Below are 26549 nucleotides of genomic sequence, written 5' to 3'. Positions count from 1 at the left end.
GTCCACACTCCAGGACATGGGGAGGAGTTCCGAGAGATTGTCTGCCACAGTCAGCTTGCCGTTTTTGAGCAGTGTATGTAACTCAGCTCTATTGTTTCAGCGTTAGCGGATCTAAATCCTAGGGCCTTCTGGGAAATGAGGTAGTTTTGAAGGGAAAGTTGATTCATTGAACTCTGACAGTGCTAAACACCATTCTTCACGTTACTCTTTTATGAGTAAATTTGAGGTCTGTTAAACAATGTGGCAGGATGATATAGTGATGATTTTATTCTTCAACAGTGTTCATCATTACTGCCTTCTAATGTTTATCAAAGGTAAAAATAGCCCTGTCTGTGGATAGTTTTAAAAGAAAAACTCCTAATCTAGATTTGTAGTCTCTGTATATGGTAGATATTCCAAACACTGTTTGGAATTTGGTTGGGCACAGAAGGCATTTTCCTCTAGACTGTTATCAAGGGTGGGTAATTTTCTAACCCATCCTGAGAGCAGCCTGCTTAGTATTGGATGTATTAGAAGGTTTCTGAAGGCACTTGTACTGTGGCTTTAGTGATTGTAGGTGTTGCTACTCCCCTCCCCACCACAGCCCCTATATTTATTTACTCCTGTGACCAAGGGCCCAGGGCCATGAGAATCTTGGACACAGAGGCCTGTGTTTCTGGAGCCAAAGCTGTGTGCAAAGAAGCCTGAGGAACCAGATCCCAAAGTTAGCCCACTGCTTTGTCCGTGGAGGGGTCCCTGTCATACTCCCAACCCCACACTAGTAGGATAGCCTCGTTGTAAAGAAAGAGAAGGGAAGACAGGCTTCCAAAGATAGTCATTTGCCCAGAGTCTCACATTGCTGTTGGAAGAGCTGAAATGTACACCTTGGGATATCTAACTCTGTCCACTGTGCCTCAGTTGAAGGAACTGATTATTGTTGCCCTAGAAAATGGAAGATTTGGGGGAAATAGGAGCCCTCTCTTCTTCAGCTTAAAGGGATACCATATAAAAGAGAGATGAAACTTGTTTTGGATAGCTTCAGATAGCAGTGAGGGTAATTACAACGAGGAAGATTTTTGGTTCGTTGTAAAGAAACCAAACCAAATCACTCTAATTGAGCTGTAAACAATGAAATAAGTAGACTTATAAGCTCTCCTTTCATTTTATGCTTTCAAGTGGAGGGTTTCAGACCTCTTAAGGCAGGAGAAGGTGCCTTGCTTGGGAGACCGGACAGGCTTCTGATAGCCCTCTAAGCCCAGTTACTTTGTGCTGTGTTCTGCTCTGTAGCAGTCTTGCTCACCCAGCCAAAGGCAGACCTGCTCTTCCACCTGTCCCTTCTTCCACCCACACTTCCTTCTGTGACTTGTTTTCCCTTTCAGGGCTGCCTTTCATGTTTGTCTTAACCTAAGAAAAAATGTGGAGGTGGGTGGGGAGCTGCTGTGAACTGAGCCGAGAGGAAGGAGGTGCGTTGCAGTGATTTTTCTAGAGCTTGGATTTCCTAGGTCATGTTTGGGAGTCCTTAGAGCATTGAGAGCCTCTGAGGCTTTGTGTGTTTACAGTATTCTCCTTGTGGTCAGTTTTCCTGGCCTCTTTACTAAGCTCACTGTTGTCACCACTGCCTCAGACTGCAGTTTACCAGTTTAATCAGAACAGCCTGTCCATGTCATTTCTTTCATTCTTCTTTTTCCCTCTCTGAATCTATTTATTTATTTATTTATTTTAAATTTTTGGAGGACATGGTGATTTAATATTTAAAAGACCTTTTCTTTCCATTTCTGTCTTTTGTCAGGATAAAAAGACATGAAAATAATAGGTAGATTTTCTGAGGATGCCTAGAATGCCATGACATGCCCTTGCAAAATTAGGAGTTCCAATTATTACTAGGTATTTTTACCTCATGTCTTGGGACCACTGGAGAATTTCAAGTAGCACCCCAAATTTTATCTTTTCTCTACCATGTAAGTCCTATATTGGGCCAACTTGATTTGTTACGTATCATGGGCATATTTGGTTTTCATCATAGCAGAACTAAGCAGAGTTTGGTTTAAGCTACAGTTAAAACCATCCTCAGTTAAAATAAGAAAGGTAGCTTAGAGGATGTTCCTTGAAAAGATAAACAAAATTGACAGACCTTTAGCTAGATTTACCAAGACAGAAAGAGAGAGGGCTCAAGTAAATAAAATCAGTCTTGAAAGAGGAGAAATTACAGCTGATGCCAAAGAAATACAAAGGCTCACAAGGAGAGACTACTATGAACAGTTATACTCCAACAAATTGTACAACTCAAAAGAAATGGGTAAATTCTTAGAAACATATAATCTTCCAAGTTTGAATCAGGAAGAAATAGAAAATCTGAACAGCCTTGTTAATAGTAGTAATGAGATTGAATCAGTAATAAAAAAATTCCCCCAAAACAAAAGTCTAAGACGAGATAGCTTCATTGGTGAATTCTACCAAATATTCAAAGACTAATACTTATCCTTCACAAAATCTTCCGAATGGTTGAAGGGAAGGGAACACTTCGAAACTCATTTTACTAGGCCAATATTATACCAAAACCAGACAAGGACACCAGACAAAAAAGAAAATTACAGGCCAATATTACCGAAGAACATAGATATAAAAACCCTCAGGAAAATATTAGCAAACCAAATTGAACAATACATTAAAAGGTTCATACACCATGATCAAGGGAGATTTATTCCAAGGATGGTTTAACATCTCAAATCAATGTGATATACCACATTACCAATATAAAGAATAAAATCATATGATTATTTCAATAGATGCAGAAAAAGCATTTGATACAATTCAACATCCATTTATGATAAAACCTCTCAACAAAGTGAGTATAGACTGAATATACCTCAGCATAATAAAGGCTGTATATGACAACCTGACAGCTAACATCATACTCAACAGTGGAAAGCTGAAAGCTTTTCCTTTAAAATAAAAGTCAAGGATACTCACTCTCTACTTTTATTCAACATAGTATTAGAAGTCTTAGCCAGAGCAGTTAGGCAGGAAAAAGAAATAAAAAGTATCCAAATTGGAAAAGAAGATGTAAAATTGTCACTATTTATGGATTTATATATAGAAAACCGTAAAGACTCTACCAAAAAACTGCTAGAATTAATAAACAAATTCAGTAAAGTTGCAGGGTGCAAAATCAGTATGCAAAGATATGTTGCATTTTTATGTTAATAATGAACCATCAGAAGGAGAAAGTAAGAAAACAATCTGAATCACAGTTGTATCAAAAAGAATAAAATATCTAGGAATAAATTTAACCAAGGAGGTGAAAGACCTGTGTACACTGAAAACTATGACACTGCTGAAAGATATTAAAGACGACCCAAATAAATGGAAAGAGATTTTGTGCTCATGGATGGAAAAATTAATACTGTTAAAATGTTATTACCCAAGGCAATCTACAAATTCAGTGAAATCCCTATCAAAATTCCAATGGCATTTTTCATAGAAATAGAACAAACAATCCTAAAATTTGCCTGGACTCTGCGAACAGCCAAAGCAATCTTGAGAAAGAAGAGCAAAGCTGGAGCCATCATGCTCCTGGATTTCAAACTCTGTTACAAAGCTATAGTAATCCAAGCAGTATGGTATTGGCCTAAAAACAGACACACAGATCAGTAGAATAGGGAGCCCAGAAATAAGCCCAGGCATATGTGATCAATTAACTTACAACAAAGGAGGCAAGAATATACAATGGGGAAAAGATAGTTTCTTTAATAAATGGTGATGGGAAAACTGGATAGTCACATGCAAAAAGTGAAACTGGATCACTATCTTACACCATACACAAAATTAATTGAAAGTGGATTAAAGACTTGAGTGTAAGACCTGAAACCATAAAAGTCCTAGAAGGAAACACAGGCCGTGAGCTCCTTGACATCTGCCTTAGCTATGTGTTTATGGAACTGACTTCAAAGGCAAGAGCAACAAAAGCAAAAAGAAACAAATGGAACTACATCAAACTGAAAGGCTTCTGCATAGCAAAGGACATTATCAGCAAAATGGAAAGGCAAGCTACTGAATGGGAGAAGATATTTGTAAATCATACATCTGATAAGGGGTTAATATCTAAAACATAAAGAACTTTACAACTTGATAACCAAAAACCCCCAAACAATTTGATTTAAAAATGGGCCGAGGATCTGAACAGACATCTTTACAAAGACGGCAAATTAGGGCCAACAGGTATATGAAAAAATGCTCAACATCGCTAATCATCAGGAATGTGAGTGAAAACCACAATGAGATACCACCTCACACCTGTCAGAATGGCAGTTATCAAAAAGAAGAGAGAACAAGTGTTGGTAAGAATGTGAAGAAACAGGAACCCTAGTGCATGGTTGGTCAGAGTGTAAACTGGTGCAGACACTATGGAAAACAGTATGGAGGTTCCTCAAAAATTAAAAACAGAACTTTCAGATGATTCAGCAGTTCTATTTCTGGGTATTTACCCAAAGAAAATGAAAAACCTAATTCAGAAAATATATGCACCCCTATGTTCATTACAGCATTACTTACAGTAGCCAAGATAGGGAAGCAACCTAAGTGCCCGTTGATAGATGACTGGATAAAGAAGAGGTGGTACATATGTCCAATGGAATACTACTTAGCCATAAAGAAGAATGAAATCTTACCATTTGTAACAACAAAGGTATGCTAAGTGAAGTAAGTCAGGCATAGAAAGACAAACACTGTATGATTTTACTTATATAGATACAGATAACAAATTGGTGGTTGCCAGAGGCAGGAGAGGGTTTGGGGGGTAAGTGAAGTGGGTGAAGGGGATCAAGAGATAAAACTTCAGTTATAAAATGAAAAGTCATGGGGATGTAATGTACAGCATGGTGACTGGAATCAATAATACTGTATTGAAAAACTGAAATTTGCTAAGAAAGTAAAGCTTAAACATTTTTATCACAAGAAATTGTAACTTTGTATGGTGACAGATGTATGGCGATCGTTTTGCAATGTATACAAATGTCAAATCATGTTGTACATCTGAAACTAATATGTTGTAGGCCAATTATACTTTAAAAACAGAACAAATAAATTTTTAATCAGTATTTGGCTAGAAAAGGCTTTTGATAATATCTTTACAGTTAAGTAGTTATATGAAGTTTGTTTAACATGATATCTTGATTTAAATATTATCTTTTCTAATATTTGAGGCTTGTTAGTGCTAATATGACTTTACTGAAGCCATGTTATATATATTACCTTCTTGATAATTAAGTTAATCACTCAGAAGTTAAGACTTCTAATTATAGGGCAATTTCTTGTTTGACTCAGAGAAGGGAAAACTGGACTTTATTTACATTTAACTCAAGAGACCTATGGTAGAGAATTATAAGGTGCCTTGTTTATTGATTTGAAAATACTCTTTAGCTTTGGAAATCTTTGAAATTCATTTCCCATGCATTGTTCTTTTCTCTCCTGCTTATTTTACAGTAATTTTCCTTTCGTGAATAAGTAATTGTGAAAGGTATGTTAATTGTGAAAACACAAGGAAGTTGGGGATGATTATAAAACATAGAGTTCAGATTGGTCTCACTTATATTTTTTCCTCCTGATAGAATTTGTAAGTGGATTGAGATTCATTTCACATTCATCTTATGTACTCTGAAATCATAAATTTTCCATAATTATGTAGTGTTTCTGGGGGTTTTATTTATAGTTTCATCTTTTACTCTGTAATTTCATTAAGTAAATTTCCCTACTGATTTGATTCTAAAACTCTATTTAATTGTCTGCATTCTTCCTTCCCTGATTCCCTCATTTCCTTCTGATTCTGCTGTTCTCCAATGTATTGGTTTATAATTCTTAACTCTTTGGGCTCCTCTCATTCTTTAAAGAAGCTAAGCATTTATTTTAAGTAAATAACAGTGAATTAATAAATGACAGTGCTGATAGCTATCTTGTATTGGTGTTTTCATATTTCTATGTTCAGAATCTATTGTTTTCATTACCAGCTAAGTTTAAACTATCTTGAACTGATGATCTGGTTGTTGCAAAAGTATTTCCAATGTTTTAGGTGGTTTATGCCTCTTCAGGGTTTTGATATATATAGAGGCACTCCCATGGCTCCTTAGTTTCTGGTACTGCTTGGCAAATGGTAGGCATTCAGTAAGTACTGTTGAATAAATACATCTTTACCCTGAACTTCCTTAATAAGATCGTTGGAAAAGTCAATTTTTTAAAAAAATTCTCACCCGAGCACATATTTCATTGATTTTAGAGAGGCGGGGGGGTGGGGGTAGAGAGAGAGAAACATCGATGTGAGAGAGAAATATCCATTAGTTGCTTCCCTCTCCCACATGTGCCCTGACTGGGGATCGACCCCGTAACCTTGTTATGCGCCTTGACCAGGAATTGAACCTGAAACCTTTTGGTGCATGAGACAATGCTCCAACCAAATGAGCCGCCCAGCCAGGCTCAAATTTTATTTAAAAATATTTCACCTTGATCTGTACTCAAACACAAATAATCTCTAGAAATAACTTAAAACTGTTAAGCTGCAGAGTGCAATTGGCAAAACACCTGTTGTAAAGAATATCTTGTTAATTTTTAGTGTCTACATCATCAAAGCTTGAGCTGCTGGCTAAGTTCTGACCTACGTATGTACTGTATGTGATTGCTTGATCAAATGGGATGGTGAACACAGAATTCTTTCATTCTCTTTTCACTGGTCAGCCCATGGCTTGCTCTAAAGATGAGGAGGAGGAGATTGTAGGTTGGTAATTATTTGCACTGCGTATTTCCTTGAGCCCATACCTGACTGAATTATTATTACCATAGTAAGATACTGTTTAAATAGTACTTGGACATAAAGTGAATTGTTTGTTTTGTAGCCTGGCACAGCCTAGAAGTTATTTATTTATTATTATTTTTTTCTTTGTACTATTTTATTTTTGTCCCATTAAAAACTTTGAAATAATGTCCAAATAAAAATTATTTAAAATCATGTTTTTGAATAATATTTAATGGCTTAACCCAAGAGCGGTATTTCCTGTATAGTCTGATTTAATCCTGGGGTTTATAACATTATTATTGGAGAAAATATATCTAGCTTTATGAACTTGGATGAGTAATTTCTGGAAATTTGTTGAAAAGGGGCTAGATGTGGTAAGAAGAAAACCTTTAAGCTTCTGAACTAGATATTTAAAAGATTATTGTGAGTTCTTAGAAATTCAGAGATACCTGATTTGCATAGCTGTAGTTAACAACAAGGGGCGTAGGTAAGTGGTATTTTGCATTTTCCCCTATTGTTTATTTCCTTATGTGTTCTGTAGATAATATGGGAAACCGTTTTCTCTCTTGTAACTTTAAGGGCCCCCCTGACTTCCTCCTTGCATTAGTGGACATCTGGTTTATCCCTCCCATTGTCACTTCCCTTGTAACTGTTTACATTGAAGAGTTTTCTTTTCCTTTGTCCCTCCCTCTCCTTTATGACTTTCACCCATTTCTTCTTCCAACTTGCTGGCCCCCAGAGTCACTCAGACCTTTGCTTGAATCCTGATTTTTTAATTGTACCTATGTCACTTTTTTGATCTTATACTGGGGAAAGTTGTGACTATATCCTGGAGTGCTGTTCGTTTCTTAGGGCTGCCACACATCTCCACACACTGAGTGGCTTAAAACAACAAATTTATCATCTCACAGTTCTGAAGGCTCTAGAAAAGAATCCTTCCCTCCCTCCAGTTTCAAGGTGCCTGTTGGCGTTTCTTGGCTTCCTAGGCCACATCACTCCAGTTTCTTCCTCCATCGCCTCATTGCTTTCTCCCGTGCCTGTGTGTGTGTAAAGTCTCCCTCTGCCTTTTTCTTGTCTGAGCACTTGTCTCTGGATTTAGGGCCCACCCAGATAATCCAGGATGATCTCATTGATGAAAGAGAGGGAGAGAGAGAGAGAGAGAGAAACAGAGAAACACTGCTCAGTTGCCTCCCTCACTCCCACCAGGGGTCGAACCCGCAATCCAGATGTGTGCCTTGACCTGGAATCAAACCCTTCCTTCTTCACTGTGTTCATCTTCAGACTAATTTATTGTGGTTTGTCTCCACATCCACATCTGAACTTCACCTTCTTACCTCCTTTCTCGATAATTTTTCCTGTGGTAACTCACCACCATAGTTCCCGCTTTTACTTTTATACGAGTGTCTCCCCAAATTCTATTTCTAGCGCCTCTTTCTTAGCTCCAGTCCTACACTTTAAATTTTATAACTGCATGCCCAAATACCTGACCAACACGAACAGCCTCCCTCAAAATCAGATCTTGACGTGACTGACTTCTTGTTAAGGGACCTGCGGCTGTGTGTCCTAGTGGCTAGGAACGTGGACATCGGGCTTAGAGGGTCACTGTGTGTGAGTCCCTCAGAGCTCAGGAAGCCCCTCCAGGTCACTGTAGACGGGCATATTCTTGGCTTGAGTACTTTCACTGAACAAAGCTGGATGTGGAAAGGGATAGGGAGACGGTACTAGCCAGTGCGTTCCTTAGTTAAATTGAGAGTGAGACAAGTTCATAATCTCTTTCCATACAGACCCAGGGTAGGACGCCTAGAAGCTGTTGTAAACTGTTGATTTTTGAAGTGTGTGTGTGTTTTTTTTAAGTTGTCATAGTTTTTCTTCCCCTGGAAAGCAGAATGGTAAACAAGTTAAATTTCTGTCTCACCATGCAAAGGCAAATAGCAAATGAACTAAATTAGAGAACACAGCATGGTTTTAATTAAGCAAGAGTAGTTTTTAGTGTATTTGTGGTTGTGTTGAGACCGAAGGACAAGGCTGAGAAAGATTTGTTGATTTGTTTTTGAGATGTAGTTTCTTGTAAGTTGGAATAGAAATTTTAGACAAAGATTTCCTCCAACTTATTGGCTTGCCAATCAGACATTACATTTTATATTAAGGGTAATTAGGCATATGGTTATTTGAGTGTGGATTAACTTCGTTTTATGATGTTTGGAAATCAGATGATTTAAACATTTTCCTGCTGGCTTAGTGTGACTAGCAGCACTTTGACACATCGCTTCCTCCCTGTTAGCAGGACTCTCTGTTTAACCACAGCTTCATTTCTTAATGGGTTTTGATTTTTAGGGATTAAACCCATGAGGACCATTAACCTAAGGAATGTAACTCAATTAGCTGTACATGATTTAAAATAAATAGATTTTCCATTTGGAGAGGTTGTTATCTTTATTTTTTCTCACACTGATCTAATGAATAGTAACTATATTCTTTGGGTAAATGTTTCACCTTTGTCCCAGGTGCCATCAGTGATTTTTTTTTTTAAACAGTTTTGTTACCTGGTATTTTGAAAGTTTTTAGGAAAATTTGACTATTTTCTATCCCAGATCTTTCCTTTGCTACTTCAATTTGACTTGGTTTCAAGATGTCAAACAATTTTCTTTATGCAACTAGGTATGTTAATTAAAAGTAAAAGCTATATAGTTTTTAAAAATTCTGTTTCCAGGACACACAATAATGCACATAAGTTCTTACCTAGGATATCATTGAGTAGGCCAGTACTGCTTTCTGAAGTCTGGGTAACATTATTGGCCATGGCTTACCGCTTGGCTCAGTTCTGCTACTCTATGACTGGTCTTTTTACAGTTCGGTGCAGAACAGATATTGTAAGAAGGATATCTTATCCTTGTTAACACTGGTAAGTTTCGCGTATACCTTAGGATTAAATGATCCAAGGTGTTGTAAACCAATTGGTGTTAGTCATCTGTTTGATGTGTTTTTTTTCCCCTGCATCATTTCAGTTGAACTTGAGATCTTGGTTTAGGTAGAGTGGCTAAGGTTAGTTTGGCTTTTATTAAACATTTTCCACATTTTTGGTGGCCCTTTTTTCTGTCTTTGGTTTTCACTTTGTCTTTTTTTTCTTTTTCTTTTTAAAGTCCACTCAAGAGCAAAAACATAATCAAAACATGTGGTGTTTGTAACCCAGTATAATAAATTCAAGCCTAAACAAGTCAAATCTAATTATAGGACTGCTTTCTAGAGAGGATCGTAGACATGCTCTTAAAAATGATTGAGGTAAAGCTTATGCGAAGTCTGGATTCCTGTTTCTCTTTTATGAATCGAAGGTGAAAGGAAAAGTATTATTTTACTCTGTTTCTATACTAGTTTCATTTGCTCTCTGCCCATTTGTACTTTGAGCAGGTTCAGGTTTATATAAAAAATGGGAAAGGAGGGAGTAAACAATACATTTAGCTCATCTGTCTCTACTATCTTGAGGAAGTAGAACAGGGCCCAGAAACTGAGTTGGCATTTTCCGTTTTTTCCATTTGGCATTCATTCTTTCGAGAGTGTTGTGGCTGTGTTCAGAGGCAGCTTATCTTAAAATTGAAAGGGTCATTAGCTGAGCCTTGTACTTTCTTGGTTTTTCCTTGATAATGAGCCTCCTTCTCTTATCTGATTGGAATTTATGATGTTTGGGCTTTATGCTTGCATCATTTAGAGTAGAAGGGGCTTCAGAGAACATCTAGGGCAATATTGCCTTTTTGAGATGAAGAAACAGATCCTGTAAGCTGTCTAAAGTTGTGCACTGTGCCAGCAGAATCAGCACCGGGAGGGAAAGGATCTCTTGACTTTAGTCCTGTGCCTCTCTAAGGAGACGTGGCATCTCAAAAGGCAGGGATTTTTTTATAATCTTTGCCAGTTTACTAGTTTCTCCCAAAGGAAGAAATTAGGGGCCTATTTTTAAAGCGCTTACCACAAAGAATTAAATTGACCAACTTTGAGATGCACATTGATTTTGATTTTGTCTTGCTTTTACAATCCTGGTGGATAGATACGCGATTCAGAGGGAGTGCAAAAAAGCTCAAGTAATTAACTGTAGAGAGAAATGATCAAAGTAGATATTGATCCTAGGTAATCCTGCCCCAGCACGTTGAGAATTTGCAAACTCCATATCCACACGAGATATTGCAGTGATTTACGATACATTTAGAATTAGATGGGAGTCCTTGCTTTTGTGGGGTTTTTGGTTTGAAGGAAATCACATAGAATTGGAGAAAGTACATTTTTAAACTATATGATAGCATATTTGTAATAAAATGCCTCTGAAATTTCTAAGTATGTTTTATAGTAGAAAGTCATTTATGGATAACAGAATTCATTATGATATTTCAGGTTGTTCATTTGGTCTTAGTCTGTTTGATGGATATCACTACATTAATTTTTTTTTCATTTTTATTTTTAAAAAGCAGTGTTTGGGTAAGTTTTCGATAATGAGAAATAGTTATTTTATATTTCTACTTTCTCTTCGGACGTGCTAATGAAGTCAGTGTGGCTTTATTGGGCAGTTCCCCAACTCTGAATATTTTGTTAAATTTAACAAGAAAGCCTCCTGAGTCATGATATTCTCTCTCTCTTTTCCTTTTGTAGCCAACACATACCTCTTTATGGTACAAGCTCGAGGAATAATGTTGAGAGAAAATGTGAAAACAATAGGACATATGATCAGGCTTTACACAAATAAAAACACTACACTCAATGGTACAGGTAAGATTGCTTCCTGCTTCAGCTTGCTCTGCTTCTGCTGCTTATCCTTGTAGTTCCAAAGCAGGAACCAGATCTCTCAAGCTTTGGTTTTGCCTCCAGGTGACTCCCTGATAAAGGTGGGGGTATCTCCTACTAAGTGTACAGGAAAATTCTTTTACTGCCCGGGTTAGGACTGTTAAGTATTCTATTCTAGGATCTATAAAGGTATGGCCTCATGCCTCTGTGAAGGTGATGAGGGTTTTTATACAAAGATACTAAAGTGAATTCTTGCAAACATAAACAAAATAAAAAAGCAGCTTGTATTTTTTCAATTCTATTTAAGAGAAATGAACTACACAAAGAACAGTTTATTCATGGTAGCTATTCTGCCCCCTTTCTTTATGCTCATTCTAATTCCTAAAATGCTTTTCCAACTAGAAAATACTTACACTGTTTTTTTAAAAAAATATGTTTTTATTGATTTTAGAGGAAGGGAGAGAGAGAGAGAAACATCGATCTGCTGTTTCCTTCACGCCCCCTACTGGGGATTAAGCCCGAAACCCAGGCATGTGTGCTGACCAGGAATAGAACTGGTGACCTCTTGGTGCAAGTGATGACCCTCAACCAACTGAGCCACACCAGCTGGGCAATCCTTATTTTTAAGTATAGGTGGTTCTTAATAATTTTATGGACTCCTTAGGGGATAAAGGAGAAATTATACAAAATTGGAAATCAGTAGCTGCTCTTGTCTTTTAAAAATATTTTCTGGAAGAATGTTCATTAGAACCACATAAAGTTAAAATTTAAGCAGCAGGCCAAATTAATGGTGGTGAAATTGATGTAAATGGGTTTAACTATTGTGGGAGAATGCTTATGCTCCTCTACAGCGCTGTTTCCACATTGTCTCCCGAGAATTGTGAGGTGTTCTTTAGAGGGTTTGATGGCTGATTGTCAGTTGTTGCACCTTTAAACAAAGTTAAAGATTTAATTTGTGTCAGCAGTTCATTGTGTCACTGTAAACAGTATACATACATACTACTCAACTGGGACATTCCTATCTACCAACCACAGACTTTTTTCCTAAACACAAAAGGTAAATTCTTTTATGTTTTAGAGTAATAGTTTTTAAGGTAATAGTTTTTTAGGGTAATAGTTTTAGACCCTTCTAAAACTTCAAGACTGTAACATATAGATTCTTAATTTCACACATGCTTCTATAAAATCCATTCTAGTCATTTGCCAAATCTGTGTTATGATCACCACAAATCAAAACACTCTTAGTTGTTTTCTCTTTAATTTCTGTTACAAAGACTGTCTCACTGTAGTTGGTATTTTATTAGTACAGTGAAACTCATTAACTGGCCTTCATTAATTGGTCTTCTGAGTAGTAGGCCAACTTTAGGAGAAGTTTATACATTTTAAAAGCTTCTTTAGCACTTATTCTGGTTGAAAAAGTTGATTGTGAAGGTGTTCATTAACAGAGATATTAAGCATCTTTAGATGAATGAACTTGTACAAATGAATACTGAAAATCTGGGTATAATCAAGTTCTTTTCCTGGGGTATGAGTTAGTTATATGTGTGAATGTTAAGCATAATTAGGAGAACCGATTGCTTGGGCAAGAGGAACTTTTCCTCAAACCCCTAAAAGTGGAAAGAAAAAAAAGAAAAAGGAAATCCTCTCATCTCCTCACCAAGCCGTAGTTTCCATAAAGACCCCGTAGCCAATGCACACCTTAATTAAATTTTGCTTACTGGTGTGTGTTTTTTTTTAATCCTTGCCAAAGGACATGTTGATTGATTTTTAGAGAGAGGGGAAGGGAGAAAGAGAAACATTGATCATTTGCCTCCCAGCCAGAAATCAAACCTTAGTCCTTTCAGTCTACAGGACAGGACAACACTCCAACCAACTGAGCCACACTGGCCAGGGCAGATTTCGCTTACTTTTATGAACCGTTGAAAACTTCTCATGTGGTCCCCTTATTGGCGATAAACTGTTCTCAGGGACAGCCAGCTGCTGTATCACTTAGGAATTGGATTTGGTTGTAAGAGACCCCACTGGGACGCTTTGAACACGTGAGGATGATGTCCTTAAGTGAAAGAAGCTGGGCGGTCGGGCACCGCGGGCTCTGTGGGGAAAGGCTTCACAGGGCTGCCACCTTCTGCTTTGTTGTGGAGCTTCGCAGTCCGCGGTGGCTGCCAGGGCTCCCGTCTTTGTGTTGGTACCTGGGTCAGTAAGAAGGAAGAGAGGATGAGGGAAGAGAAAAAGAAGAAATAGAGTGCCCCTTTTAAGGGGCCGTCCCGGAAAGCCCCCGCGGTATTTGCTCGCATCTCACTGGCCACAACTTAGTCGTGAGGGCGCTGCGAACACAGCCTTTGAGCTGCCTCACTGGTGCTCTGAATGGAACTGGGGCTCTGTTACCTGGGGAGGAAGGGAAAGGGGAGCTTGAGTAGGCTGCTGTGAGGCTCTGCCATTTTCATTTATGGTGGGCAGTTAGTATAGTTTGCATGCTAACCTACGTATTGGGAATACAACTTTAACCCAAACATCCTCTCTCTATATGAGGCTCCTGGGAGAGATGGGAACATATTTGTAATGCAGTTGTTTATTTCTGTAGGAACCTTTGAAAACTTTTAATGTGGTTCCCTTATTGGCGATAAACTGTACTCAAATATTATACAAATACTATCTGCCAAAGAGGAGATAATTGCCAGTAAGATGTACAGAGAGGTAACTGAATTCCAGGGGAGAATTGATTAACATGTTTGGCTCATTTAAAATGTGATACTTAGACATTAGATCTTAAAAGTTCTCATCACCAGATAAAAATTTGTAACTATGTCAGGTGACAGTAACTAAACTTGTGGTAATCATTTTGCAACATAGACAAATATCAAATCATTATGTTGTACACCTTAAAGTAACACAATGTTATATGTTAATGGAAATATCTTATAAAAAATAAAAATTAACATTTAATGGTAAGTAAGTTGTGTTATTTATAAGTACATTTGATTTCAAAGAGGCGTTTTTAACCCTGTACCTGACTTTCTGAAGCATCAAATGTAAATAGATTATATGTAAAATATGTTTGTAAAGAAATCACATACTCTCATAATCAAATGGTGCCTGGCCTTGTAGCTGTGGAGTCAGTCGAATGACGAAGAGGACATCTGCAATACTTTCAACAATAAAGATAAATTAAAGAAAAAAAAAGAAGAAAGAAAACAAGATGTACTCAGTGAATGATTACCAGAGCAGATAATAAGGGTCATGCAATGTCAGAGCTGGTAGGTTTGTTAGAAAGAACCCGGCGCGCTTCCTTATGTAATGGATGCGTGTCCTGAGGCCCTGAGACACTGCCGGGCTGACGTGACGAGCTAGTGGTAAACAGATTAGAACTCTTATTGAGTTTCTATTACCGGTTTCATCTGCCCTTTTGCAGGAAAAACAAGGTCTGTGAGAGGTCTCCTTGGGTCCTGTTCTTTTCCCAGTGAGAGCTGGGGAGGGGACCTGTGCAGCAGTTTTCATCCTGTCTTTCCCCTTCCTCTGGGTGTGGCTCGGGAAGGGAGGAAGGAGGCAGAGGGCACAGGAGTCACTGTGTGTTCATCCATTCATTAGATGAAATAATGTCTACTCGTTAGAGCAGTTGTGGTGGATAGTCTCAGATGCATTTATCATGCATACCGTCTTAAAACTGCTCCTGATTTTGAAAGCAGTGGTTATGCCTGATGGACCTAACTGTTTTGTAGGAATAATGATTTTGTGGGTTTATTACAGCCAATCCCCCAAACCTTAAATTGTTGTTGGCCCTGTTATCAGTTGTGAAGTGTTCATTTGCAGTAAGTTTCTACTATGTTATAGGTATTTTATTAGATATTTTAAATTAGAGGCAATCTAATTTCAAAAAAGATATTCAGACTAGTGGGTACTAGTCAGGGGATACGTAACACACTGGAATGACATACTTGCCACTGGACTCAGTGCTCAAGGAGCACAGAGATACTTCTATAAGCCTGGCAATGAGTTGAGATCCGATGATAACTTATAATGTGGCCAAGAAAAACACTTTTAGCTCCAAAACTTTGTATTTAAAGGACGTGCATAAACTGACATTGCATGTCTTTAAGGTTTTTTTTAAACGTCGTTCTTTAAAAACTGATAAAAGTGATGCATGGGTTATTTTGTGAAAGATTCAGTCATTCTCTCAACTAAAATAAAAAGTGAGATAATCCTCTGGCTCTCCTGTTGCGAACAGACTGTCCAGGGGGAGCTAGAGTTAACAGTTTGTTTTGCAGCAGTGTCTAGAGAGCTTACTTTTTCTGTGACTTGGATGTGGATTTGCAGAATCGTAGTATGTAGCTAAGAGAAGGGGTCCCACGCATTAATGATGAGAATCAGTTATGCAGAGTAAGAAAATATTCTTGCTGAAAGTTAACTAATGACGCTAAGGATTGTACGAGAATGGTGATAGTTATCTGCCTCAGGATGGTAAGAAAATGAGTCTTTGGAACACATAAAGGCAGTGGACTCCCAAGGACAGCCTGATTTATCTTCTGTTTTTGGCTCCTGCAGATGCGTAGTGTGTAGCAGACGCATGAGCTAGCATAGCAAAAGTCCCTAGAAAATGAGAGCATTATTTTTGGAATATAACTTTAAATTTGGTATCTGTCTAGATATATTTTTAAAGGCACCTTAAGGAAAGAATCAGAACATTATTGGACTTCTGTATACTTATTTATGTTTAGCATCTTTAAATTTTTCAGTTATCTATGGGTGAGACACAGGGATTATGGGCTACTAGAGGGGTTTCTGTGGTTTTAGTCTGTCCCTGGGCACACAAAACAGTTACTGTCCCCTGAATCCCCCTCACCTTTGGCTTGGAAGATTTTCCTCAGATGTTTTCCAGGGCTTCTCCAGAGAAAAGCGTCTGGGAAGATGTTCTCATTGGGGCTTCCCATTCCTGGTGGAATAGGCCTTAGCCTATTGTACCATCATCAGTCCCTATTTGTCATGTTGAGGTTTTCTGGCAACACAGTTACTGATGCCCCGCCAAGTTCCTAACAGATTTCCGTGCAGTCCTTTAAAATGGACCTTCTGCTCCAGCTTCTGTCTCTTCCTCGGTACCGGATCCCCACAAACCTCTGCTTAGCAGCCTCTGCAGGGCCCCTTCCAGCAAGTGGACCTGGAGGTGGGCAGAGTCTCTTTGCTCTGAGTGCCATCCTGGCTCCCAGGCTGCATCCCTGGTGATTCCATTTTGATGATAAATGAATATTTATGTTAGGCAAAGGTATACAGAGAGGCGTTTAGTTTTCTTTGACTCTTTTCACATATGTACTTCATACTTAGTTTCCAGGAATCGACCATTTTTCCACAGTGAGGGGTTGGCTTGTATACCATTCAACAAGGTATATGATTTTGACCTTCAGGCTTTTCCGCTTGCTGGTCACTGACAGACAGGCCTCTCTTTTAAGTCAAGTGCCTGTTCTCTTTCCTATCTCTTTTCATGGAGGCCAGTTTGGATAGGACTCTTACTCTCATCAGAGCAGATCACTAAAGATTGAAAGAGCTTCTCCACGTTTTCCAGAAGTGTCTGCTAGAGCTTCATTTTCTGTGGGTCCAGGAGTCAGAGAGTAGTTTCATGGGCTGTTTCCACCTCTCATCTTTTACCCACTGCATGTTAGCCTCATCCTCTTAGACCGACTTCCTCTCACATAGCAGGGAACTGGAGGCAGACCCTTTGTTCCAGAAAGGGACTGAAATGTGATCTCTTTGGCTCCACGTACAAAACTCCTAAGGCTCTGACTGTCCCAGATTGGGTCAGGTGCTCATCTCTAAACCAGTTGCTCACAGCTACAGTTATTGAATATGTATATGGGCCAGGGATTGCTCTAGCACTTGATATATTTATCTTATTGGAATCTGAAAATGACTGCATGAGGTGGGCACACAGGAGAAACCACATTATTTTACCCTGGACCACAAGGTTAGTGTGTGTTGGGAGCAAGGATTTGTTTTTGTTTTTTTTTAACACTTTATATTAAATTTATTAGGATGACAATGGTTGATATGAACATGGGTTTCAGGTGTGGGTTTCTATGTTACAAGATCTGTATTTTGCTCTGCATGCCCACCACCCAAAGTCATATCTTCTCCCATCACCATATGTTAAGATCCCCTTCACCTTCCACAAAATGATTCTCCAAGCAAATTATATCCGCTGAAAAGCAGGTGTAGCCATACTTATATCTGACAAAATAGATGTCAAGACAACAAAGATAATAAGAGACAAAGATGAACACTTTATAATGATAAAGGGGGCACTCCATCAAGAAAACATGGTGAGAGGGACTGGAGAGGGGGGTGGGGCGGGGTGGAATAGGTCACTGGGGAGAAAAAGGGACATCTGTAATATTTTGAACAAAAATAAATAAAGTGAAAAGCCACCTCCCCCCCCAAGAAAAACACTTCTTAATATATATGCATCCAACCAGGGAGCACTGAAATATATAAAGCATCTACTCACAGAACTAAAGGGAGAAAAAGATAAAAACACAGTCATAGTTGAGGACCTTAATGCTCCATTGACAGCTCTAGACAGATCAACCAAACAAAATCAATAAAGAAATGTCGGCCTTAAATGATATGCTAGACCAAATGGACATCCTTGACATTTACAGAGCCTTTCATCCCAGAACATCAATTATACACTCTTCTCCAGGGCACATATTCTCAAGGATAGACCGTATGTTGGGTCACAGAACTAGCATCAACAGATTTAAGGGAGCAAGGATTTGAACTCAGCATTTGACTTCGGGGATCTAAACCAGTTCCCTCTATGCTTTATAGCTGGCTGAAACTAAAGATAATGGACCTAATGTAATAACAGTTCCCAGGCTCCCCAGGGAGTGCAGCCCACGGGTTGGAAACGACTAATTTAAAGATTTAAAATGAGCTGTGTTACAGAAATAAGTCGAGCGGGTAAATTTCAGATTCCTAAGTGTGGGGTGGTGAGAAAGCATTCCACCCACCCCTGTGTTCTGTGGATGCTAGCAGCAGTGCTGTGTCTGTGTGGTCGTCCTGAACACCCTGCTGTTGTAGTGGAGAGGATTCCCTGAGTCCCTGGTGTACTGTCATATGTCCTTTTGATCTGGGTCAGCCAGGGGAGGAATGGGAGCAGGTGTTCTCATGTGGTTGCAAATGGGCCTGCTGTGTGTGTGTGCACGGGTGAGGCCAGGCTGCTCTCTGGACTTGTTCTAGGGTTCCCTTGGGAAATCTTGCTGAGAGGTCCATTCTGGCAGCAGTAAATGATAAATGGGAGAGTAGCCATGGCAACTGCATTTTGCTTTTTGCTAATCCTTTATAGGTAATTCCTTGTAAGTATTTGTGTAGATTGTGTATTGCAGATCTTCTCACAGTAACAGGGACATATTTCATACTAGAAGCAAAGCAAAAGGCAATTTTTTTGGTTTTAACTTTTTTCTCTCTCTCCAAGATTATCCTGAAGGCAATAATTCAAGTGATTATCTTGTTCAAACAACAACATATCTTCCGGAAAACTTCACATATTCACCATACCTCCCCTGCCCAGAAAAACTGCCTTACATGCGTAAGTGTCATCTAATTTTGACTTAACTGTTTGCTTGTATTATAATAAAGTAATAAAAATCACATGATTTGAGCACACCAGGCTCAGATCATTATTATGGGTGCTAATGCTCACACTGTGTAGCATATTTGATTTTTTTTTCCCCCCAAGGATTTTTTTGGAGAGGGAGGGGGATTGAAAAGAGAAAGAAAAAGCTTATCCCTTACCCAGAAGTAACCTCTATTGTGGGTTTGATGTGTATTCTTACAGCTTATTTTAAAATTACTTTTTTAAACTCCTCACCCAAGGATATGTTTGTTGGTTTTAGAGAGAGAGGAAGGGAGAGAGAAAGAGAGAAAAATCACTGTGTGAGAGAAACATCTACGGGTTGCTTCCCGTATGTGCCACCAACCTGTGATCGAACCTGCAACCTAGTCCGTGCCCTGACCTGGAATCGAACCCCCTCCTTTTTGGCTTATGGAATGACCTCCAACCAACTGAGCCACACCAGCCAGGGCTAAAATGACTTTTTATAAAGATAGATGGCTGATAGAAAATTAAAATGTTTCAAAGGTTTTTAAGAATTTATATAAATGATCTTAAATTACATTTCATTCTGTCAGTTGCTTTTTTTAACGATTTTTGAGAACTATCCATGTGGATCCATGTAGATCTCTCTTATTTTCCTTAACTATTGTATAGTATGTCTTTGAATAAATGTACCAGATTTCATTTACCTTTTAGCTTGAAAATTTAGGTTGTTTCCAGCTTTTGCTCTCACAAAGCAATGCTGTAAGGAACAACAGAGTGCATATTTCTGTGTGCACATGTGTGTTGTATATGCTTGAAGGTTCATATCCAGAAGTGAGATTGCTGGGTAGCCTGGCTTGGTTGTGTGCCAAAGCAGCTGTACCAATTAACATCCCCAGCACCAAAGCATGAAAGTACCACTTTGATTTATTTTTTGAAATATGTTTTTATTAATTTTAGAGAGAGAGGAAGGGAGAGGGATAGAGAGAAACATTGATCAGCTGCCTCTGGCACGCCCCCTACTGGGGACTGAGCCCACAACCCAGGCATGTGCCCTGACTGGGAATTGAACCGGTGACCTCTTGGTTCATGGGTTGATGCTCAACCACTGAGCCATGCTGGCCGGTCCCACTTTGATATTGATGGACTTCTAAATTTTTGCTAATATGATAGATAAAAATTACATCTCATTGTTTCAACTTTTACTTTCCTCAAAACTGGTCAGCTCAAGTAACTTGTCATGTGTTTATGAGTGATTTTGAATTTTCTCCCAGTCACATATTTTATCATTCCCTTATTGGTTAATGAGACTTTTGTATTGATCAATGGGAGTTTTTTATATATGTTCTGGGAGTGACCTGTTGTCTGCTATATATGTTGTAATATCTTTCACAGGCCCTGGGTTTTTTAAAATTTTGTTTATGAAGTTTATTTTACAGCAGTTTAAAATTATGATGCTTTCAAGTGTATCAATCACTTTAAGGTTTTTGCTTTTTTTGTGTTAAGAAAGCTTTCTGTATCCCAATGCCATGAAAATGCTCTCCTTTATTTCCTTCTAATAATTTTACAATTTCATTTTTAACTTTTGTGTATAGTATGAGATAGGGATCAAGATACTGTATTTTAAGCATATATATTTTCAAAATTATAAAGATAACACATTATCACTATTAAAAAAACATAATCACTCATAAGCCACATGGCTATTATTTTGGCATTTTTTTCCCTTTTTATTCCCTCCACTTTAAATATACTTTATACATTTAAGTTTATATCTTGATTTTTATATAATTAAAATATAAACATCTTTTTGAATTACTTATTTATCATTGTGTTCTAATGTTCCTCAGTATCTAAGTGTGTTTCTGTGTGTCTTTACCTGAGTTTTCTTTACTGAAGAAATTAGCCTTTGCCTGCCCTATTTGTAGGATTCTTTTCAATTTGTAGTTCATAGATATTATATATGTATTTACAATAAAAAGAAAGATTTGTCTTTTAATATCATCTAAGACTGTGGTTCTCAAACTTTGGCATGTGTCACAATCACCTAGGTGGTCCTATAAAACACAGACTGCTGAGCCCTACCGTCAGTTTCAGATTGAGCCGTTGTGGAGATTTAATTTCTAACTGGTTCCTAGCTGACCCTGATACTAGTGATCCGTGGGCCACATTTTGAGACCCACTGATCTAGAGTAGTGAGTGGATCTCATTTCTGGTTGCACATAGCCTGGGGAGCTTTTATAATTCTTGGGCCTGACCCCTAAGTTTCTGACTTTATTGATCTGATATGGGGCCTGGGTATTTCTATTTAAAAAAAAAAAAAATCCTCAGTTGATTCTAATCTTACTGTCTCCTTACTTTGTTATTGCAGCCTTAGTTTTCTAAAAATTAATGTGTTTCTGTGCAGAAGTGAAACCACTGAGTAATGTTCTGTTGAAATATTGATTACAATAATTTCACTTTCATAATTTGGATACTCAAGGGCTTATAGTTTTTAGAAGATCTTTCCATTTTTTGTTTAGTTGCCATTTTCTTAATTAGTGCTTTGTGAGTACTAATTAAACTCTCTTTAGAAGCACCTGCCTGCCAGACCTTCCTAGTAGCACCCCTCTCCTCCAGGCCCATAACTTGTAAGTACCTCTGTTACGGTGCTTGAGAGATTGTGTCCTGGCTCCTCCTTACTGCCTTTTCACTGAATGTTCTTGATGCTACTGCGCCTTTTCTCTGCTTTTCTCAGTCTTGCATTCCTCTACCAGAGGGTCACACTTGTTTGGCCAGCTGCCTTTTCACAGGTGGCCTCCTCATGGGCAGCCAGCTTTGAGTTCAGCACCAATCACTTGTTCAGTTAGCTGTGGCCAGAGTGATGGGGTTATTTGGTAGAAAATATGGCCATGGACCGATAACTCCTTAGAAAGGGGCCATGGGCACAACATAATGAGGCTTCTGCTAAGAGAGCCTTGCATGAGCCATCCAGGAGAACCCCTTCACTAGTCGTGTGAATCTTTGTGAAGTGGAGCCTCAGTTTACCTATGTGTAAAATCTTTGATTACAATATCAACTTCAGTGTTGCAAGGATAAATTGAAGCACAGTGCTTGAAGCCTAACAGAAGTTAATTTGATATTCCCTTTCCTTCTCCTCACTTCTTTAAATGATATAATTGGGCTGTTCAGTGATCAAGGGCCTGAGAAACCTAGGAGAAATGTGTAGAGTTAGAGTTTTATAGTTAACTCTGCATCCTTAATTTTTTTTTAATTAACAAGGTTATTTCCCATCGACAATAGATCCAGCATAATAAAATTCCTGAGTGTAAAATCTTATTATAATGTCACACAAGATAAATGAATGCAGCATCTCCCCAGATAATAGTTAAAGGAAGTTCTTCGTAAGAATGAGATCTACTTAGATGAAAACCATTCAAGCGTGAATGATACTTCATTTTCTTACAATCACCATAAGTGAAGTTAAGGCTTAAAACTGGTGTGTTTGATGATCTAACTGTAACTTCTTTTTTATTTTTCTCTAGTGTAGCAATGAGACCACTAGCACTGGATTAGCATAAAGATAAAATCTGAAATTTCCAATAGGAATTCAGATAAAATTGACTTCACGGAGATCAGCAATATTTTATGTTCAGTCAGTTACACCATACAATCTATTTTAATGTGATTATTTATACAATCTGAGTGAATACTTTTTTGTTACTGTTAGTACTTATAGATTCTCTAGATGGCAAATACACTTTTTGTTTTATTAAATTTATGTGAAACTCTGTGCTCACAAAGTGAAATAGAAATTTCACTTTATTTAGAGCTAACAGGCAGTGAATGCTTAGCATGGATGTTTTGCTTTTTCTGGGTGAGGCAGAGATGGAAAATGTCAGTTGTGCACTTTGCATTAAAATGAAGATCGACTTACCTGCAGTTTTCCTATCTTTTAATTCCTATTCCAGTGGAATACATTTGCAGTGGCTTTTATTTTCTGTCCTTACTGTTTGTGGAATAGCTCCTTTTATGGATTAATCCTTTTATGGATTAAACTTCTATAGTTGCTAGCCTTTTCAACATAACAAAAGCTACAAGGACTTTTTGAGATGAGTTTAAACAATTCAAATGAAAATGGGCAAAGAGGGAAAAGGTTAGATCAACTTCAGGAAAGCTCAAATAATAGTTAACGTAACAAACCATCGTGTATATAGTTATTGTAGACAGGAGAGATGCGAGCCACTTTAAACAAGCAATTGTTGAACAGCCGCTGTACACGCAACAGGCTCTGCTGTTCATAGGTACAGAAGGAGAAATAAAGCTAAATGTGACCTCGTGTGCACCAGCTAGGACAGAGAATGTACTCAGAGAAAAGCAGTGTGCTGACTGCTACCAAAGGATTATTATGTGAGGAAAGGGAGATAGAGAGCATTTCATAGAGAGAGGCCACTGGAAGTGGGCCAGGGGAACAGTGTCAGAGCACATGAGGCTGTGTTCCAGGAATGGAGAGTGGTCCCCTGTGACGGTGGTGGGTGTGTGGTGGGATGTGTGGGAAATAAGGCGAGGGCCTTGTGTAAAGAACGAAGGAGTCTGAGGGCTTCGTGGGTTCCATGAATCCCTAGGCATCCATGGGATGGGCTTCAAAGGGAGCGGAGCCCCCAAGTGTGTATGCAACGGGTTGAGTTACGGTCTTGCCTTCAACTTGCTAAGGTGAAGGTGCAGAACTTTCAAAGGTCCAGGGGAAAAAATAATAAACAAACAAAAACACTGCTTTAGAGAATGTAACATTCATTTGCTTTAGGTGGACGAATGATGAGATTAGGATGATACTTGAGAAAGGTGGTACTTCTTATGAAAAGTTGAAAAATGGATGCAAGTGGGAAAATACTGGAACCTGGAAGACCCATGAGGAACTTATGATAGGGGGCCAAGAGGAGTGCTAAGGGCATATGCCAAGGCGGTGGCATTGGAGAGAGGAGGAGGCACTAAAGAGACGCTGTAAGTGTGCTCTTGGCCAGATGTGGTGACCAGCTGAGGGATCAGGGTTCATTTCCAGGTTTCTGGCTTGGTGGCCATGAACTGAAACAAGGAATGCAGGATAAGTGTCACATTTGGAGAACGAGGAAGTTGATGAGTTCAGTGTTGGGCCTGTTTTGTTTAAAGCTCAAGAGAGTTAACTTGAGCTCTGAGTTTCATCAGAGAGGTCTGGGCTGGAAATAAGAGGAAGTGAGACAGGAAGAAGGCTAAGAGTTGTTCCCTGGGGGACATCAGTCAGAGAGATAAGAGAATCAGAGAACATTGTCCCAGAAGCCAATGAGGAAAACATTCCAAGGAGACAGTGTTCCATCTTGTCATTTATCTCAAAGAAAGCAGGTAGAATGAGCGACTGAAAAGCCGTTGAATTTGGCATGTAGAAAATTAATGGGGACCACAGCTAGCACAATCTCAGTGCAGTGGTGAGGTAAGAAGCAAAATACACTGTCCTGAGAAGTGACTCCGATGTATGTAAAAACTAATTGGTTACAAAAAGAGTTTGGTGGGAAAAGGAAGGAGAATGGGGGTAGGGAATCTGGAAGAGGTGGGATTACGGGAAGACCAATTTAGGAAGAGATGGGCTTGAGTATTAGGCATTATGGAAAGAAACTATGGAGAGACAAGACATGGGATTAAGAGGGGACATAAGGGAAATATCCATGGAGCCACATCTCCAGTACATCTGGAGAAAGTGACAGGAAACAGAAATATGCTCAGGTTGAAGAATAAGCTTTGAAAAGTAGTAGGAACACCATCTATTCTGAGGCAAGAGTATATTTATTTGGAGATGAGGTGGAGAAAATTGAGCAGGTTCATGCCTGCTGCTTTTATGTTTCTAAAAAAGTATGAGGCCATGTACAAAGAGGGGGTGACCAAGAAGGACCATGCCTCTTGAAAGGAAGGAGAAAATATTTAAAAGTTGTAGGGAATGAGAAGTGGAGTCAACTAATCATGAATTAAAAGATGACTAGCCAAGAGGGCGCCTCCGCCACCCCTGTGGGCTCAGAATGCACAAATAATGTGACAAGTGTTTTTGTTGAAAGCTTACTATGTTCAAGGCAACATATTAGATACTGTCACCTAAATTATGGGATTAATCTATGTACTTACGTGATTTTCTTCAGTGGTATATTTTTGGGTGGAGAATTCAAATGTGGAAAATTGTGGGCCAGGCGTGGCAGGTCAGGAGTGGGGAGGAAACAGGAGTGTGTGTGAGGGTGTATAGGTGTGTCTTAGTCGTCTGGGTTGCTAAAAACAAAACTGCTATAGACTGGATTGCTTAGGTGCCAGCGGATTTAGCATCTGATGAAGGCCCTCTTCCTCATTCATAGATGGTCTTCCTTTCACTGCGTCCTCACATGGTGGAAGGGGCAAAGATCTCTCTCAGATCTCCTTAATAAGGGCACTAATCCCATTTATGAGGGCTATGCCCTCAAGACTCACATACTTCCCTGAGGCCCCACCTGCTAATACCATCACATTGGGGGTTAGGAGTTCAGCGTACAGATTTTTGGGCACTTTCAGTCCATTGCAAGGCACTACAATTGGGTGAAGTGTGTGGGGCTGTGTTTCTCTAAGTGTAGTCCAGGGATGGTCTGTACCAGAATCAGCTGGGATGCTGGTTGAAAACAGAGATCTCTAAGCAAAATCCCAGATCCACAGCTCAAGTCAGATTTCTTGATAACAAACCATGGAATAAAACTTGCTTCAGTTTAGGAGGAGAGGGAATTGTGAAATGATATTAGGCAGCCCTCAGAAACCCTGGGTGGCCACAGAAGTAGTTTCAGAGGTTGAACAGCCAAAACAAGGCCTAGACCACTCTCCTAAGAATCTCCTGCCGCCGCTTGGCAGAGATCGCAGCTCCTACCAGCAGCAGTGCTCAGGTCTGGAGACCAGAGGTGCCACTCCTAAAGCCTGAAGCTTCTGCTACCACTTCTATGGAAAGATAGTTTTGCAGAGCGCCCATCACCTCACATTGTTTACTTCTACTTCAGAGTCTCCTGCAGTGTATGTGGTCATGGGACTGCTCCTGTCCACTGCACAGGTTGGGAGAGTGGGTTCTAGCTTCCTCCTCTGGGAGGCAGGACTCAATGGTGGGCAGTTTAAACAGCTGAAATGTGTTCAGATAAAGCTGGGTGGCCACAAATCTGACCTGTGGGCTTCTACTGACTCAGGAGCGTTGAGAATGGGGCCAGTAACCTTCATTCTAAACTGGCATGCCTGGTGATTCTCAGCCACACCACCAAAATTAGCGAACTACTCTATTAGGAGACTGGATAGACAGGAAAATGGGGATATAGCAGAGAGAACTTTAAGCCAGAGCTTACAGGCTTTCAGCTCTGACACTGCCCATCAGTTCTAAGTGGCATCGATGCTCTCAGCTTGTGCATACAGAGCTGGGTGCACAGGATGATGTACAGGGTGGGG

The 26549-nt window shown here is 39.2% G+C and overlaps 1 protein-coding gene across 4 annotated transcripts in view; it reads left to right on the top strand.

Annotated features, from left to right (window-relative positions):
- Positions 1–26549, top strand: part of B4GALT6 (beta-1,4-galactosyltransferase 6) — a 53540-nt gene that overhangs the window by 7914 nt on the left and 19077 nt on the right. For 2 of the 4 annotated variants that reach the window (XM_016195925.2, XM_016195927.2), the window contains exons 2-3: positions 11393–11509; positions 18984–19097. The exons of 1 other annotated variant lie outside the window; for it this stretch is intronic. In XM_016195925.2, the coding sequence (XP_016051411.1) occupies positions 11393–11509; positions 18984–19097 (231 nt within the window). The remainder of the gene's footprint in view (positions 1–11392; positions 11510–18983; positions 19098–26549) is intronic. One more of the 4 variants, XM_016195926.2, reaches the window with a different exon arrangement.

This window comes from Miniopterus natalensis, chromosome 7 (assembly GCF_054644295.1).
Source record: "Miniopterus natalensis isolate mMinNat1 chromosome 7, mMinNat1.hap1, whole genome shotgun sequence".
Classification (NCBI taxonomy): domain Eukaryota; kingdom Metazoa; phylum Chordata; class Mammalia; order Chiroptera; family Miniopteridae; genus Miniopterus; species Miniopterus natalensis.
The sequence above is the reverse complement of the archived record's forward strand: the minus strand, read 5'-3'. Positions and strand labels throughout refer to the sequence as shown.